This window comes from Hypanus sabinus, chromosome 7, assembly GCF_030144855.1.
Source record: "Hypanus sabinus isolate sHypSab1 chromosome 7, sHypSab1.hap1, whole genome shotgun sequence".
In the NCBI taxonomy this organism is placed as follows: Eukaryota; Metazoa; Chordata; class Chondrichthyes; order Myliobatiformes; family Dasyatidae; genus Hypanus; species Hypanus sabinus.
In genome coordinates, this window is record NC_082712.1 from 48,963,062 (window position 1) to 48,981,153 (window position 18,092).

General features: G+C 38.2%; 1 protein-coding gene across 8 annotated transcripts in view; it reads left to right on the forward strand.

The window, feature by feature from the left end:
* Positions 1-18,092, forward strand: part of LOC132396772 (lysine-specific demethylase 4C-like) — a 379,800-nt gene that overhangs the window by 14,261 nt on the left and 347,447 nt on the right. For all 8 annotated transcript variants that reach the window (XR_009513110.1, XM_059974646.1, XM_059974645.1 and 5 more), the window contains exons 3-5: positions 2,813-2,988; positions 5,044-5,158; positions 16,200-16,393. Coding sequence is in view for 7 of the 8 variants with exons in the window: in XM_059974646.1 (XP_059830629.1) it covers positions 2,813-2,988; positions 5,044-5,158; positions 16,200-16,393 (485 nt within the window). In the remaining variant the exon portion in view is untranslated. The remainder of the gene's footprint in view (positions 1-2,812; positions 2,989-5,043; positions 5,159-16,199; positions 16,394-18,092) is intronic.

Sequence of the window (18,092 nt, forward strand, 5' to 3'; positions counted from 1 at the left end):
CTCAGCAGGTCAGACAGCATCTAGGGAAATTAATAATCAGTTGACGTTTTAGGCTGAGACCCTGCATCAGGACCGGAAAAGAAGGGGAAGGAAGCCAGAGTAAGAAAGTTGGTTGAGGGGAACGAGAACAAGCAAAAAGTTGATAGCTGAAGCCATGTCATTGGGGGAGGGGGAATGATGTAAAGAGCTGGGAGGTAATAAGGAATGAAGAAGAAGGAATCTTGAGAGGAGATGAGAGTTGACAGTGGGAGAAAGGAAAGGAGGAGGGACACCAGGGGGAGGTGATAGGCAGGTGAGGAAAAGAGATGAGTTAAGAGGGGAACCAGGGTGTAAAATGACTGGATGCGATAGAGTTTGTTACATGTGTTCGGGAAAGTTTTCTTTAACAAAATATAGAGGTCCCAACTAGAGAGAGTGTGGTACTGGATTTAGTGTGATAGGGAATGAGCCAGGGCAGGTGACAGAAGATTGTGTAGGGGAGCACCTTACGTCTGATGATCGTAATTCCATTCGTAGTTGTGGAAAAGGATAGGAATGCTCCTTGGGTTGAAATTCTCAATTGGAGAAAGGCCAGTTCTGATGGCATCAGAAAGGATCTGGCAGGGGTGGATTAGGACAGGTTATTTTCCAAAGTGAAGTACTGAGTTTGTTAGAATAAATGGCAAGGCTAACAGTTTTAGAGAATCTTGGTTTTCAAGGGATATTCAGGCTCTGGTTAAGAAGAATGAGGTGCATAGCAGATAGAAACAGCAAAGAACAAATAAGGCACTTGAGTATAAATAAGAAGTGCAAGAAAATACTTGAAGAAAATCAGGAGGGCAAAATGAAGGACTGAGAATCCTCTGGCAGGCAAGGTGAAGGAGAATCTTAAGGGTTTCTACAGAGTTCAAGAAGCTTCTTTGCATTTACCCTGTCTATAGCCCTCATAATTTTGTATCTCTCTCATTCTCCTCCACTCCAGGGAATAATTCTAGCATATTTAATGTTATGAGGCAGAGGAAGACTTGTGAAATATATGTGAAAGTTAATTTTAGAAAGGAGAGTCATATGAGAAGACTAGCAGAGGTTTAATGCAATAATGCAATATTTAAAAGAGAGACTGAAGTAGTGCAGGGAGCCATTAGGCAATTAATTTTTGCTGAGTAATCTGGAGGATCCATATTTGTTCAGAGCATGTGTAGTTGTTGGGTGCCAGGAAGCAGAATAGATAACAGGCTGTCTACAGGAGAGAAAATAGAATAGAATTCAAGGATAGCCATTCAGATTAACAAAAGCTGGGAAGCGTGCAGAAGTCTTGGTGCTTAAATCACCTTTGTTCACTGTATTGATGATTTGGGAATAGAAACTCAATTTTAAGATTCAAGGAAATGCCAAATTCTCAAGTTGATTTGATATAAACAAGATGTGCACCAAAGTTGAACATTCATGCACCTAAAAGAGAACATATAATGGGCAAATAATTTTCCATATGTGTAAAGTAACATATTTTAGCAGGAAGAATAAATGATTGTTATATAATTATGTGCTATTTCCAAACGAGATTGAGGAGCAAAAGGACCCAAATGTAAGCATTCACAAATCACATTAGTAAAGCAAAACCCACGAGTTGATTATCAACTACACGAGGAAGAAGCTGAAGGTCCATCAGGCAGTCCTCATTGAGGAAACAGAGGTGGAGAGAGTCTGCAGCATTAAATTACTTGGGACTAACGTATCAGAGGAGCTTTCCTGTAACCAGCACAGTAGTGTCCATCACAAAGAAGGCACAGCAGCACTTCTACTTTATTAGAAGTTTGCGTAGATTTGGCGTGTCAACAAAAAGTTTGCCAAACGTCTATAGGTGCAGCGTGACGAGTATCTTAACTGGTTACATCACGGCTTAGTATGGAAACACCAATGCCCAGAAGCAGAAAAGATGACAGAAGGTGGTAGATATAGCCCAGAGCATCATGGGCAAAGTTTTCCCCATCATTGAGTACATTTGCTTGGAACGCTGCTACAAGAAAGCAGCATCCATCATCAAAGAACCTTGCCATGTAAACCCATACCCTCTTGTCACTACTACCAATAAGGCAGGAGGTATAGAAGCCTTAGATCTCACACAACAGGTTTCAGGGATAGTTATTACTCTGCAGCTGTCAGGCTCCAGAACCATGTGGATAATTTCATTCATCACTATGATCTGATTCAATGACATATAGACTCACTTTCAAGGACTCTTTAAACTAATTTCTCAGTTTCACAAAAATACAACTGCAGATGCTGTGGATCAAAGAATACGAACACAACACTGGAAGAACTCAGCAGGTCAGGCAGCAATCTATGAGAAAAGTGTAGCCAACATTTCGGGCCGAGACCCTTCATCAGGGATCCTGATTGGGTCTCGGCCCGAAACGTTGGCTACTCTTTTCTCACGGATGCTGCCTGATCTGCTGAGTTCTTCCAGCATTGTGTTTGTATTCTATTTTCTAATTTCTCTGTTTTGTTTTTATTTGCAGTTTGTCTTTTGCACATTGGTTGTTTGTCAGTTTTATGTATAGTTTTATTGTAAAATTCTACCAAAATTATTTTTCTTGTAAATGCCCGCAAAAAAATTAAACTCAAGGTAGTATATGATAATATATGTACTTAGAAAGATTGACTTTGAACTTTGATAGACAACTAAAAGTAGGCAAAATATGTGTGCAATTAAGATAGAGTTTACTTATTGTTTACAATATGCAGCATTGTCAATAAGAAAGTTTTATAGATTTTTTAAAAGTCAAAGTGCAGGATTACTTGCATCTTCTGAGATTTCAAATTTTGTGCCTAGGTGATTCCACCAAAGGATTGGAAACCCAGAAGAAATTACAACAACATCGATAACTTGATTATTCCTGCTCCAATTCAGCAAATGGTTACTGGACAGTCGGGCCTTTTTACTCAGTATAACATACAGCAAAAACCGTTGACAGTAAAGGAGTTCAGAAAGCTGGCTAATAATGATAAGTAAGTGTAATATTATGAGGATGTATTATTTTATGGATCTTTTAATATTGAAGATTTTGGGAAAAGATGTTGTCAAAGTTACACTTCAAAACAAATCATCAGTTTTAGACAACAATGTGCTCAAACTAAGTATTCTGCACTGAAAAATGAGCTTCAATTACTCTCCAATATTTCCATTTATTCTTGCTTCAAAGCTTCATATTAATGCAGCTGATGGTTTTCTGAAACATCAGTTCTAAAACATTTAGTAATAATCAGTCAGTTGGTGGAACTCAGCAGGTTGCGCGTCATCTGTGGTGTGGTGTGGTGGTGGTTTTTGTGAAGTGGGCAGATTTATCAATTTTTTGATACAAAATCCTGCAGCAGGACTTGAAATATGACATTTTCCCACACAAGATGCTGCTTGACCTGCTGAGTTTCTCCAGCAGTTTGTTGCTCTAGATTCCAGTATCTGCAATCTCCTGAGTCTCTTGTAAAACATAAAAGCAATTGTTTGTATTCATAAATGAAAGGAGTTTCTTTAAATGGAGAAATTCAAAATAGGTACTATTTCAAAACCAGCTAATTGTTTCCTTGCAGTCATAATGGGGAATGTTATAGGGAGCCACATATGACTCCTAAGCTGACTCAACTATTGAATTTAACAAAATAAGGCATTATAAATTGTGAACTCTGAGTACTTAGTCTCCTCATGCTAATCAAGATGGGTAACAGTTGTATTTACCAGAGGAAAGCTGTAAGTGAGAATAAAATATTAAATTTAGTGGAAAGAGACATCACAACAATTTTTTTTGGGGGTTTAGAAGAAGTCTCAACCAGAGTGAAACCAATAGATGTATTATACTTGGACTTCCAGAGGTGTTTGACAGACTGCTCCACAAAAGGTTAAATTACTTGATGAGATCTGTGGTTTTGGAAGTACAAATTGACGATTGACTATTAGGTAGGATCAGTAAGTGATACAAGGGGATAATTTTCATCAGTCTCCCCTCTATGGACTCCGTCTACACCTCTCACTGCTCAGAAAAGCAGCTTGCATAATCAAAGACCCTTCCCTCCCTGCACATTTTTTCTTCTCCACCCAATGAAATTGGGTGGAAAATGTAATTGCTTAAAAGCTTGTGCCAGCAGACTTGAGAACACCTTCTATTCTGCTGTTATAAAACTATTGAATGGATCTCTTGTATGTTAGGGTGGATTGCAGACCTCACAGTTACTTTGTCCTTGGCCGTGCACCTTATTGCCTGTCTGCACTGCACTTTCTCTGTAACTTTATTTTACTTGTCCGTTATATATCCTTGATATAATAAACTAATAATGCCACATCTACTTAGGTACAGCAAAAATCTTTTGTTTTACCTGCTATCTATTTCACTGAATCAGTATACCAGAGGAAAGCTGTAAATGAGGATAAAATATTAAATTTAGTGGGAAGAGTTTGCACCCCATAACCAATGGAGTACCATACTGACTGGAGCATTTGTTTACTGTATATGTCAATGACTTGGAGAAAGGAAGTTGATATACAACAAATAAACTCCAAAAGCCAAATATCGCAGATGCTAGAAATCTGAAATAAAAGTGAAAGTGATTGAATTTTATTGGAATTTTCTGATAAATGATGTCTGACCTGAAACATTTGGTCTTCACAAATGTGCTTGATCTGATGAGTACTTTCAGTATTTTCTTTCTTATTGTCTGGTGTAATTATTACAATGACCTTCCAATCTGATAACTAGTACAATTATGTACCATCAAAGAAATTGACTGAGGGTATTTCTTAGCTAAGTAGTTGGAAGGCAAACTGATACTTTCATCTTCTTCTTCCTCCACTTAATCCTTCTAGTCCCTAATTTAAATGGGAAAGAAGACTATGAAGAAATTAGGGTAATTTTTTTTTTACCAGATATTTTCTTAGGATAGCAATGGCTGGTTTGATTGTGGTTCAAGCTCATTTATTAAAATGAGAATTTGTAGTTGCTATATTCTTATAATTATGGATGCTTTTCTGAGTTTGGCTTCAGAAATCTTTTCAGTTCATTTATTTTGAAGCAGATACTGCACTCCAAGATACCTAGATTATGAAGATCTTGAACGCAAATACTGGAAAAATTTGACCTTTGTAGCACCAATCTATGGAGCAGATGTCAGTGGTAGCCTCTATGATGAGGTAGGTAATTGTGTATCAAATTACACCAAGTAAGTGGTTTGGTATCAACTGGACTCCTCTGCTTTGTAACTGTTATATATGAACTGTCAGGAATTTAGTTTTTAATGCAATGCTTACTATTATCTATGGATTGTGAATCACAAGTATTGAATGAAGCTTTTGATGTTCATTGGCAATCCATGTGGAAAATAAATAACAGTTCTTTGAGGAGCCCATGGCAGGATTTCATTTCCTCTTCCCAAGAGCTTTGTAGTTTGTTTTAGAACTTGAAGGTGGTGTATGACGCAAGCTAATAATTGAGCAGATAATGTCTACAATCAAACATGAATGTCTAAAATATCTTCGGTATTAGTTAGTATGTGGGTGTGGCGGCTGCAATTACCAGCCACACCATCAACCGGGCATATTAATGTGTCCTGTGTGATAATCTGGTAAACAACTGAGCTGTTGCATTACACCAGCCTAAGTAGATGGGTCTAGGTAATTGGTTTGTGCCATTCTGCTATAGCCAGAGGGGTGTTCTCTGGAGCTACTTCATTTATGCCGTATCTTTTTAAGGAGAGGAACGTTTTCTCTCCCCTGCAATTTACGATGGACTAGCCAGCATTGAATATAAACCTGCAGTCAGGAGATGAGTGGTGTCACTTGGTTTGAGGAGTATTTATTATGTGATTGTAACCAAGTTCTGTTTAGCTGATTCAAGTTTGGACTGTAGAACAGTTCTGTTGAGTTTGTAAATATTTGGGTAAATAAAACCCCTATTTTTTTCACCTTTACCTGCTCTCCCAGTTTTATGCTTACCCTGGTCCTTCACCGTGGGCACTAAATATATGGTATCAATTAAATTGGAATCAAAAAACAAATTGATAGATGAACTCTGTGGGTCAGGCAGCAAGTTGGCTTTTCAGGTGGAGATCCTGCTTCAGGAGTAAGTGTCTAAAGGGGAGATATAGCTCATATAAAGAAGTGAAAGGAATGGCTGAGGCAGGAGTGCAGGTGAGGAAGGGTTGATTGGCAAATAGAGTCAGATGGGGGCTTGGAAGGGCAGTAAAAGTGACAGATTGTGTAGTGGATACAACAAAGGGCTTGCGATTATGGAATCTGATTTTAAAAAAAGGAAAGGTGGTGAGTGGAACCATGTATCTAAGAGACATGGCAAATGGGAACAATAGTGGGAGGTGATGGACCCAGTGGGTTAAGTTTGTGGGTGGCGGGCAGATGGAATCAGGTTGGGTTAGGAACTCCTGGCCAGTTTTCCTTATTATACTCAATGTGATTTTGAGACCAAAATTCTGCTCTTACTGCCCTAACTTGCACAGGTCTCTACATTTGTTCCCATTTAATCAGCTCCTTAGTTTTAAAAATATCACTGAGATTCAGATTCAACTATGATCTGATCCTTTCTTTTTCTTCAATCTTTGCCATCTTAAATATCTCGTGACGTACCTACATGTCTTAGGTTCTCGTTTCTTGATCATCCAACATACTGTATACTGGTTTCACCATTGGTAGCTTTGCATTCACTTATAATAGCCCAAAACCCCAGAGCTCATTCCCTCCAAGATGTTCTATAAAAACTCTAACCAAGCTTTTGATAATCTGCCCTAATATTTCCTTTTGTGAATCAGTACCCAGTCTTGTTTGCTAATCTTACTTTGAAATGCCTTAGGACATTTTGTTATGTCACATTAGACTATAAGACATAGGAGCAGAATTAGGTCATTTGGCCCATTGAGTCTGCTTTACCATTCAACTATGGTTGATCTTTTTTTCCCCTTCCTTAGACCCACTCTTCGGCCTTCTTCCCTTAACCTTTGATGCCATGGTCAATCAAGAACTTTCAATCTCCGACTTAAATACACCCAGCGACCTGGCCTTCAAAGCTGCCTGTTGTAACAAATATCACAAATTTACCACCCTCTGGCTAAAGAAATTTCTCAGTATCTCTGTTTTAAATGGACAACCCTCTATCCTGAGACTGTGCCCTCTTGTCCTAGACTCCTCCACCATGGCAAATATCCTTTCCACCTGTACTCTTAGTAGATCTGGAGCCTAAAACTGTTCACAGTACTTAAGGCGAGACCTCACTAATCCCTTACAAAGCCTTAGCATTACAACCCTGCTCTTATATTTTCGACCTCTTGAAATGAATGCTAACATTGCATTTGCCTTCCTCACCTCCGATTCAACCTGCAAGTTAACTTTTAGAGTGTTCTGCACAAGGACTCTCAAGTCAGAAACAGAATCAGGTTTATTATCACCGGTATGTGACCTGTAATTTGTTAACTTAGCAGCAGCAGTTCAATGCAATACATAATTTAGCAGAGAGAAAAAAAACTAATAAACAAGTAAATCAATTACATATATTGAATAGATTAAAAAGCATGCAAAAACAGAAATAGTGTATATTAAAAAAAAGTAAGGTAGTGTCCAAAGATTCAATATCCGTGTAGGAATCGGATGGCAGCGGGGAAGAAGCTGTTCCTGAATTGCTAAAAGTGTGCTTTTAGGCTTCTATATCTCCTATCTGATGGTAACAATGAGAAAAGGGCATGCCCTGGGTGCTGGAGGTCTTTAATAATGGACGCTGCCTTTCTGAGACACTGCTCCCTAAAGATGTTCTGGGTACTTTGTAAGCTAGTACCCAAGATGGAGCTGACTAGATTTACAACATTCTGCAGCTTCTTTCAGTCCTATGCAGTAGCCCCTCCATCCCAGACAGTGATGCAGCCTGTCAAAATGCCCTCCACGGTACAACTATAGAAGTTTTTGAGTGTATTTATTGACATGCCAAATCTCTTCAAACACCTAATAAAGTATAGCCACTGTCTTGCCTTCTTTATAACTACGTCGATATATTGGGACCAGGTTAGATCCTCAGAGATCTTGACACACAGGGACTTGAAGCTGCTCATTCTCTCCACTTCTGATCCCTTTATGAGGATTGGTATGTGTTCCTTCATCTTATCCTTCCTGAAATCCACAATCAGCTCTTTTGTTTTACTGATGTTGAGTGCCAGATTGGCACCACGCCAATAATTGGAATATCTCACCCCTGTATGCCATCTTGTCACCATCAAGATTCTACCAACAATGGTTGTATCATCAGCAAATTTATAGGTGGTATTTGAGCTATGCCTAGCCACACAGTCATGGGAATAGAGAGAGATTAGAGCAGTGGGCTAAGCACACACCCCTGAGGTGTGCCCGTGTTGATCATCAGCAAGGAGGATATGTTATCACCAATTTGCACAGATTGTGGTCTTCTGGTTAGGAAGTCGAGGATCCAAGGTACAGAGGCCCAGGTTCTGTAACTTCTCAATCGGGATTGTGGGAATGATGGTGTTAAATGCTGAACTATATTTGATGAACAGCATCCTGACGTAGGTGTTTCTGTTGTCTAGGTAGTCTAAAGCCATGTAGGGAGCCATAGAGATTGTGTCTGCCATTGACCTATTGTGGCAATAGGCAAATTGCAATGGGTTCAGGTCCTTGCTGTGGCAGGAGTTCAGTCTAGTTATGATCAACCTCTCAAAGCACTTCATCAGTGTTGATTTGAGTACTACTGGGTGATAGTCATTAAGGCAGCCCACATTATTATTCTTAGGCACTGGTATAATTGTTGTCTTTTTGTAGTAAGTGGGAATTTCTTCCCATAGCAGTGAGCAGTTGAAAATGTCCTTGAATACTCCTGCCAGTTGGTTGGCACAGGTTTTCATAGCCTTACCAGGTACTCCATCAGGACCTTTCGCCTTGTGAGGAGGGTTCACTCTCTTTAAAGACAGCCTAACATCAGTCTCTGAGATGGAGATCACAGGGTCATCAGGTGCAGCAGGGATCTTTACAGCTGTAGTTGTGTTCTCCCTTTCGAAACATGCATAGAAGGCATTGAGTTCATCTGGTAGTGAAGCATCGCTGCCATTCATGCTATCGGGTTTCGCTTTGTAGGAAGTAATGTCTTGCAGACCCTACCAGAGTTGCTGTGCATCCGATGTCTTGTCCAATGGATACAAAGTCCCTTTGTATCTCAGATTTTTGGGTTTTCTCTCCATTTGGAAAACTCCCTGCATATTTATTTCTACTACCAAAGTGCATGACCATGCATTTTCCAACATTGTATTTCATTTACCACTTTCTTACCCATTCTCCTAATCTGTCTAAGTCCTTATGCAGCTTTCCTGTTTCCTCTACACTACCTGTCCCTGCACTAATCTTTGTATCATCTGCAAACTTGGCACCAAAGCCATCTATTCCATCATTTAAATCATTGATGTACAAAATAAAAAGAAGTGGTTCTAACACTGAACTCTGAGGAACACCACTAGTCACTGGCAGAAAACCAGAAAATTATCTTTTTATTCCCACTTGCTGCATCCTACAAATCAGCTAATGCTCTAACCATGCTTATAACTTTCCGGTAATACCATGGATCTTAATTTGGTAAGCAGCCTCTTGTAAGGCACCACAAAGGCCTTCTGAAATTCCAAATGTACAACACTACTGCATCCCTTTATCTATTGTACTTCTAATCTCCTCAGAAAATTCCAACAGGTTCATCAGGCGAGATTTTCCCTTAAGGAAATCATGCTGACTTTGTCTTGTCTTGTCCTGTGTCACCAAGTACTCCATAAACTCATACCTAACAATTGAGTCCAATATCTTCCCAACCACTGAGGTCAGGCTAATTGGTCTATAATTTCCTTTCTGCTGCTTCCATTCTTTCTTAAAGAGTGGAGTAATGTTTGCAATTTTCCAGTCCTTTGGAACCATGCCAGAGTCCAATGATATTTAAAAGATCTCTACTAATGCCTACACAATCTCTACTGTTACCTCTTTCAGAACCCTAGGGTGCAGTTCATCTGGTCTGGTCTTATGTACTTTTAGATCTTTCAGCTTTTGAGCACCTTGTTTGATGTTGTTAAGAGTTACATCTGTAACTCTTGAATCATTGATGAACTACCTAGTCTGGATAGAAAACTAATAGTTTTCTGCTTCTTTAAAAAAAAAACTAAGCAGCCAGATTTCTGAGAATGAAAAATACCATTTGTCATTGTGTGGTACCTTGTGTGGGGAAGTGCCTATGAAATGGGATCTCTAGATGTTGAAAGAACTTCAATACATTTTGGTAAATCTCTTACCCAGCTTCCTAAGAAATATTGACAGAAATAAATAGTACAATATGCAGTGGATTCCAGTTGAGTGGGACACATAGGAACTGGTACTTTTTGGCTCAATTACGTGGCTGCCCCAATTAGTCAAATTTCATGGAAATAGTTAAAAAGCTATTAAAAAGACAAATTGAGTAATAAATTATGTATTTAAATGAAATACAGAACAAATGAGAGCACTATCAATACAGTACTATAAAACAGTGTATTAGTCCTAAAGTTATCAATGGAGGAATTGATCCAGTGTTGGCAGCCTTGATTGACTAAATGAATAAAATCAGTGTAGACACCTGCTTACATTGTTTTTGATGATGGCATTTTCCATACCTTAATTTTCATTATAACTTTCAAAATGATGGTTGATGCCTTCAAATTCTTCATAGTTTTTAACTTGTTGTTAAACTTGTTAAAGTAGTGGAAGCGTTTCATTTTCATTCCTGGCCATTTCTGGCATCTGCAAGCCTGAATGCTTGAAACCGCAGTGATCAAAACAGTTCTGAATTACCTTGGTGTTTATTTCTTGACAACTGTCAGTGACAAAAATCACTACTTTTTGAACAGAAATGCATGCCATTGACGCTATCTTAAAACCATTTGCTCTAAGTACGGTGCAGTGTCCAATAGCCACATGACTATTGTGCATGTGACTGTTGCTAATTCTCCTGCCCCAATTAAGTGCATAGTGTTCCAAATAAATAAAGGGAATCCTGGCAATTTTCTCAAATAGTTTTAGTTCTTTAAGAATTTTCCCAAATTAGCAGCCGCCCTGATTAACAGATAGCACAATTAACCTGAATCCACTGTATTGCTTATTTTCAAATTAATTGTTTGCAGCTTCACTTGTTGCAGTTTGAGTTAGTTTGAATTGTATGTAACACAGCACTAACTTCATTGCAAGTATGATATAACGTACTTTACCACTTGGTTTTGCACATCTGTTCTTGTGGTGAATAATTGCACCTGGATACGTTGAACTGTTCTTGTTATGTTTTATTCAAACTGTTAGCAACGTTGAATTTAGACATTGTAACATTAAGTGGAATCTAAAAAGCAATGCACCGCCGATAGAATTTCTCATCTGATAAGATGTGTACCTTGTAGTAGATTGAATGATCTCTGTATTATTTTTTTTCCTGTTTGGAACTATAGGGCAAAAAAAAATTATTCTTTGAAGATGTTCTCTTTTAATAGGATAATTTTTGCTCCTTATTTTTTCTCTTTATGGTAGGGCTCAACAACAATTTTTTTGGATGTATGCAATATTTAATTGGAATATGAGAACTTTATCCAATATTCAGCATCAGAAATGCTGTTGAAACTTGAAGCCATTGGTAATTTTGAGGGAAGTAATGATGTAGAGCTGAATATTGCTAGCATGAATGTGTTACCTGGCGTTTTGAATGAGGTCCCTATGGAATGAAATATACTGTAGCTGAGGGATCCAAGAAAAGATTTGGGGGTGAGAAGAGATGACATTACAGGAGATTCTTTAGCTTTGATAAGATGGGTTAGAATAGAACCTGGGAATGGCAGCTAAGAAAGCTCACCACTGCCTCTACTTCCTGGCTAAAGAAATTGTGCATTTCCATGTAGACCCTTACCAGTTTTTATTGACGCATCATGGACACCTGTGATTTGCAGTTTGGTGATTGTTTGGGTGTTCCAGCACTCTGCAGTCTTGGAGAGGATTCCAGGAGGCAGAAGCAGCATGCCTAGTGGCGAGAAGGCTGCAAGCTGCAAGCTCCATTTCACTGATGATCGCCATGAGGGAGATTGAGACATAGAGGCGAATGCAGAAGATGAGCACCAGATGCCTGCCTTTTGATCGCTGGTGGGATCGCTCTACTACGGAGCGGGAAGACTGCCTTTTGATCATGGTGGGATTGCTCTGCTATGGAGAGGGAAAGACCTGCTGCTGTGCCTGGAGAGAGTTACCCAGGTTTTCTGCATTTTGAATATGGACTTGGACCGTAGACCTTTTTTTTCCAGATTTGTACTTTTTTAATATTCTGTGTTTTTCACCTGATCTTCCTAGTTTTTTGTGTGCGGGGGAGGGGGATTTAGGGATTCAATGTGCCTGTTCCATTTTTGTTCATTTTTTTGTGTGGGGAGGAGGAACTTTTGGTGTTTATGATCGTGCTGCCATTCTTTTCTTTTTTGGTTTCTTGGCTGCCTGGAGGAGAAGTACACTTTGATAATTATCCTTTGGAATGCAACCTATATGGATGCACCACAGCTTGGTATGGCAGCTGCTGTGCAGAAATTGCAGAGTTGTGGACACAGCTCAGCACATCACGAAAACCAACCTCTCCTGTATTGGACTCAGTCTATACTTCTTGCTGCCTCAGAAAAGCAGCCAGCATAATCACATACCCACCTTAAACATTCTCTCTTCTCCCCTCACCCTTTGGGCAGAAGGTAGCAAAATCCTAAAAACATGTACCACTAGGCTCAAGAACAGCTTCTACCCTGTTGTTATAAGACTTTTGAATGATACAGTCCTTTTGCGAAAGATCAGAATTGCCAGAATGCTACTTTAGAAACCTAACTGAAGAGTTCAAATTCAAAATTACCTGTGCAATTTTATTGCAATATCAATTAATCAGCATCTGCCCCCTTACTTTAGTGCATCAATTTCCTTTGATAGTATTATTTATCTTAATTTTGAAGGACTTGTGTTCTAAGAAAATGTTTGATTACAGAAAAATTCATAAATAAAAAAAATTTCCATTAGTTTCAATATAAAAACTTAAAATGACATCTAAAGCTCATTAATCTTTGCCTAAGAAACACCTAAGTAGTTAAGAATACATCAGCACAAGTCTCTTAAATAACAAGATATTGTATTATCAGTTAAATCATCACATTAGAGTAACGTGTTGTTGCTCAAGCTATAATGGTTCCGCATGTGTAAGTGTGTTGTTGTGATTACAGTAATTCTTCCACAGCATCCTTGTCTACTCATCAACCCGCCCTCATTTGCTAACTTGTCAATGATTTTTGAACAGTCTATGAATTCATGCACATAACCCTATTATTTTGCACTCTTTGCACTTCTAATATTTTTATTATTTCTTAATTTAACATCATAATTTTTTAATGCATTACATTATCCTGCTGCTGTAAAAAAAGAAATTTCACAAATTCAGTGACTGTAAACCTGATTCTGGACATTTTTCATGTGTGTCAATCCGGTGGAGGGGGGAAGTTTGTGGGGTGCATTCACAATGCTGTCCATAGCTTCCTTCATGTGTCTTTCATTGTTGCATGGGTTCATCTACTTTATGGCTATGCTGATATTGTATCATTTCCCAATTTCCAAAGTAAATCATTGTTGTTGGACTCCAAAATATCCAGTCTAATTACACACCATAGCACTCAATATAGCAATGACAGTGTTGTTCATAGGTTGTTAAAAATGAAGTTGTATTAAGAAGCAGTAACATAACATGGATCAAAACAGAAATGCTTGCACAAGCACAATGATAACTTACCTGCAGCAGCAGCAATACAAGTATAGAGCATCAGACAAGCAGCATTCAAAAGAAAAACATAAACATCAATTTTACACAATTTGTACTGGAAAGAACCCAGTTAGAACTGAAGATAAATCAAACGCTATCATAGTGCCAAGTTATCTTAGCGTTGCAATATTGAGTTAGTGATTAGGGTTGTGCTGGTTGTTTCAAGAATTGAATGCTTAGGAAGTAGCTTTTGAAAGTAGTGGTGTGGGACTTTATTTTATTCCTTTTAGAAAATGTTCGTTAGTCCTGGTATGTCCACTTATTTTCTACTCATTAAGATGAGATTATGCAGATTTGTGTAACATCTGCATACACGAACATCCATACTTTTAATACTCTATGCCTTTATTGACAAAACCCAAAATTGCATCCATCTTTGAAGTAAGGAATGTTTTGAGTGACTGTCAATTTTATTTTGTGAGATAAGGCATTCTCCGCTTTAGTTATAGAAAGTAGTTCCCCTGGTGCTTTTGTTTTGAATTAGATTAATCTTTAGTGGTCCAGAGGAGTTTAAGTCTGAAACAGAATGTAGCAGGCAAAAGTTGTAGACAGATGTAATGTTTAGTGTGCCCTCTGGTGGTATTTTGTGTAGTTTAAGTATTTTCAGCTTCTGAAACAAAAATACCTGAATTTTCTTTGTGCAAAATGCTACTGTTGACAAATTTTTAACTATTGCCAGACATTATTAAAAATGCAAAGGTAAAATTTAATTTTAATACTTTTTTGCTGTGTAATTCAAATGAATCGTATTAAAATGTTTACTAGTACAAATTACTAAGATTTAAATTGTATTACATCTAATGCTACAACTGAATGCTGCCAATTAAACACCTCCTGCTAATATCAAAGACAAAGGTCCTGTTCCAGCAGACATTTAACGCTAGTGGCTTTGCCAGGTGACTGGATTTTTGTGGATTCCAGAAGAGAGCGCTCAGTATATAGGCTTTTGGTAAGATCACCCTAGAGTATAATATATAGATTCTAAAAAGAGTACACTTGTGCAGCCAATTTGTCATCTGAGGAGAGTTGTAGACTTGGCCTCTGTTTAGAGGAAAGAGATGATCTCATTGAATTCAGTTCATTCATTGACAGAAGGTATACAGGGAGGATGTTTTCCATTGTTGAAGTACAGTCTGCAATTTAGACAGAGGCCAATTGGAATAGTATAAGTAGAATTCTTTTATTCAGAAGATGGTAACTCTTTTGAATTGTCTATAATTGAAGATTGTAGAAGCAGAATGTAGATTTCTGGACATTAAGGGAATCAGTGGATTTGAGGATGGTGTGGGGGAAAAAGGAGCCAAGATAGAAGATCAGCCACCAAATTGATAAACCATGCAGCAGATTCAAATAGGTCTAGGACCCATTGCTCCTAATTCTGTTATTTAGGTGGAACAGCTAAATGTGTGACTACATTAAAATGTTAAAAGTTTCCATTTATTTTTAATGCATTGCTATTCTCCATTTTTTAAATGAATTGTATTTTGATAGAAATTTTCTTTCAGCCTATTGCTTTACTGTTATTTGTATTGTGAGGAATTATCTAGGAGTCATTTCTTTTTAATGTTATCTTTGCTCATCCCGGGAGGATTGATTACTTGGGCATCAACCCTATTGAAAAAAGAACTGTGATTCATGTTTGTTGCTATGCTGTATCTATTTTCCCTTAGTTAATTTCCCAAATTACCATAAAATTAATTATTTTGTCAAGTACGTGCATTTTAGTGTCAAATATCTAGGTAATTGTCAACAGGTTTAGGAGTACATTCCTCATTTTTTCCATTTTCAACCCCCATTACTTTGTGCCCTTCATTACTCTGCTTTGGCACCATTTCCTGTTTCTAATATCTTACAATCTTCCCTTTTTGGTTTTCTCAGGTGAACCCCTGGAGTCTGTGACATTTTTATCATGTCTTCTGATCCTCGGAATTCTCCCTGAACCACCTACTCAAATCTCCCCATCCCCCTCCCGCGTTTCCTCCTTCTGCTCACTTCCCACTACCCTTTGCTTTTTATAAATTGGATTGTGTCTTAATTTCCTCGTGTATATTTACAGCAATCTGTCACTAGTATAGTTAATCTCTAGCATTGACTTGAGTACTGGGCATCTGTTTCTGCTGTTTGGTTCAATTTGTAACTGATTACTGTTGCATAAAGGAATTGTTTCTTGCACAAGTATTTATACTACCCAGTTCTGCCAAAAGATATTAGGTCCTAATATTTTTTACAGTGATGGTAATCTTGTTGTTATTAAACTCAAATCTTTGTAAATAGTTTTTCTTTTTATGGACTGATTGGTATTAAATCTGAATTCATCCATATGATTAATTTCAAGTGTTATTTTTCTAGGATGTCGATGAGTGGAATATTAGTCATTTGAATACAATTTTAGATGTGGTGGCAGAAGAAAGCGGGATTGCTATTGAAGGTGTGAACACGCCCTATTTGTATTTTGGTATGTGGAAAACTACTTTTGCTTGGCACACAGAAGATATGGATCTATACAGCATTAACTACCTACATTTTGGAGAGCCAAAATTTTGGTACGTAGAATATGTCATTGACATTTGGTTTCACTTCTTGCTGTGTATTTTCAACCCCATTCTCCCAACTTCTCTCTATAACCCTTGCATCCCTTACCAATTAAGAACCTATCAATCTCTGAATCTAAAGCAGAATCAGATTTAATATCACTGATAAATGACATGAAATTGGTTGTTTTGCAGCAGCATTACAGTGCAGTACATAAATACTATGAGTTACAATAAGACATATTTTAAAAACATTTAAAAATATTTTAAAAACTTATTATAAACAGTGCAAAGGAGCAAAAGTAGTGAAGTAGTGTACGTGTGTTCATTGTCCATTCAGAAATCTGATGGCAGAGGGGTAGAGGCGTTTCCTAAAATGATTAGTGTGTGTTTTCAGGTTCTTGACTTCTCTCTGATGGTAGTTATAAGAAGTCCTTGGTGACCGTGGGTCCTAAATGCCTTTTGAAGATGACCATTATGTTGGGGAGACAGGTGCCCATAATGGAGCTGGCTGAATTTGCAACCCTCTGTAGCTTTTCCTGCTCCTGTGTAGTGCCCCTCCATACCAGACGGTGGTGCAACCAGTTAGAATGCTCTATGGAACATCCGTAGAAATTTGCTAGAGTCATTGGTGACATACTATATCTCCTCAAAGTCCTAATGAAATGTAGCTACAGGTGTGCTTTCTTCATAACTGTGTCAATATGGATTGGGGATTGCCAAACGTTAAGTGGATTTTCTGGTGTAGTCTGTTTTGTTATATGCTTTTGTGATATCATTCTGGGGGAACGTTGTCTCATTTTTTAACTGCATTGCATTTGTGGTTTCTAAATGACAATAAACTGAATCTGAATATGTTGGACCTAAGATAGGTCTTCAGAGATGTTGACACCCTGGAACTTGGAAACTGCTCATCCTTTCCACTGTAGTCTCCTCAATGAGGATTGCTGTGTGTTCCCCCCACTTTCCCTTCCTGAAGTCTACAATCAATTCCTTGGTCTTACTGACATTGAGTCCATGGTTATTGTTGTGACAACACTCAACCAGCCAGTTTATCTCACTCCTGTATTCCTCCTTGTCACCATCTGAGATTCTGCCAACAACAGTTGAGTTGCTGGCAAATTTATAGATAGCAATTGAGCTGTACCTAGCTCCACTGTTTGGTATGTAGAGAGAGTAGAGCAGCGGACTAAGCACGCATCCTTGAGGTATATAGTATACTGGTATTAATGATAAACAAGGAGGAAATGTTATTTATGATCTGCACTACCTTAAATACTCCGAATTATTTTGCCTTCACGGACCTTCTGTGGCAACAAGTTTTACAAATTTACCACCCTCTGGCTGAAGTAATTCCTCCTCATCTCAGTTTTAAATGAACACCCCTTCATTCTGTGCCCTTGGAAATGGAAACTCTACCAATGGAAATAACTTCCCCATGTCCCCTCTATTCAGACTTCACAGCATTGATGAGTTTTAATGAGATCCCGCTCATCCTTCTGAACTCCAGTGAGTACACATCCAGAGTCATCAGAACATTCATTGTTCATTTGTATCTGCTTCACTAGATGATTCTCAAGGATTTCATTGCACTCCACATTGAAGTGTCTCGATCTGCAACATTTAATGTCCATTTCCCTTAATAGATACTGCCTGGCTTGTTCAGTTCTTCTGTCACTACTTTGCTCTGGATTCCAACATCTGCAGAAGC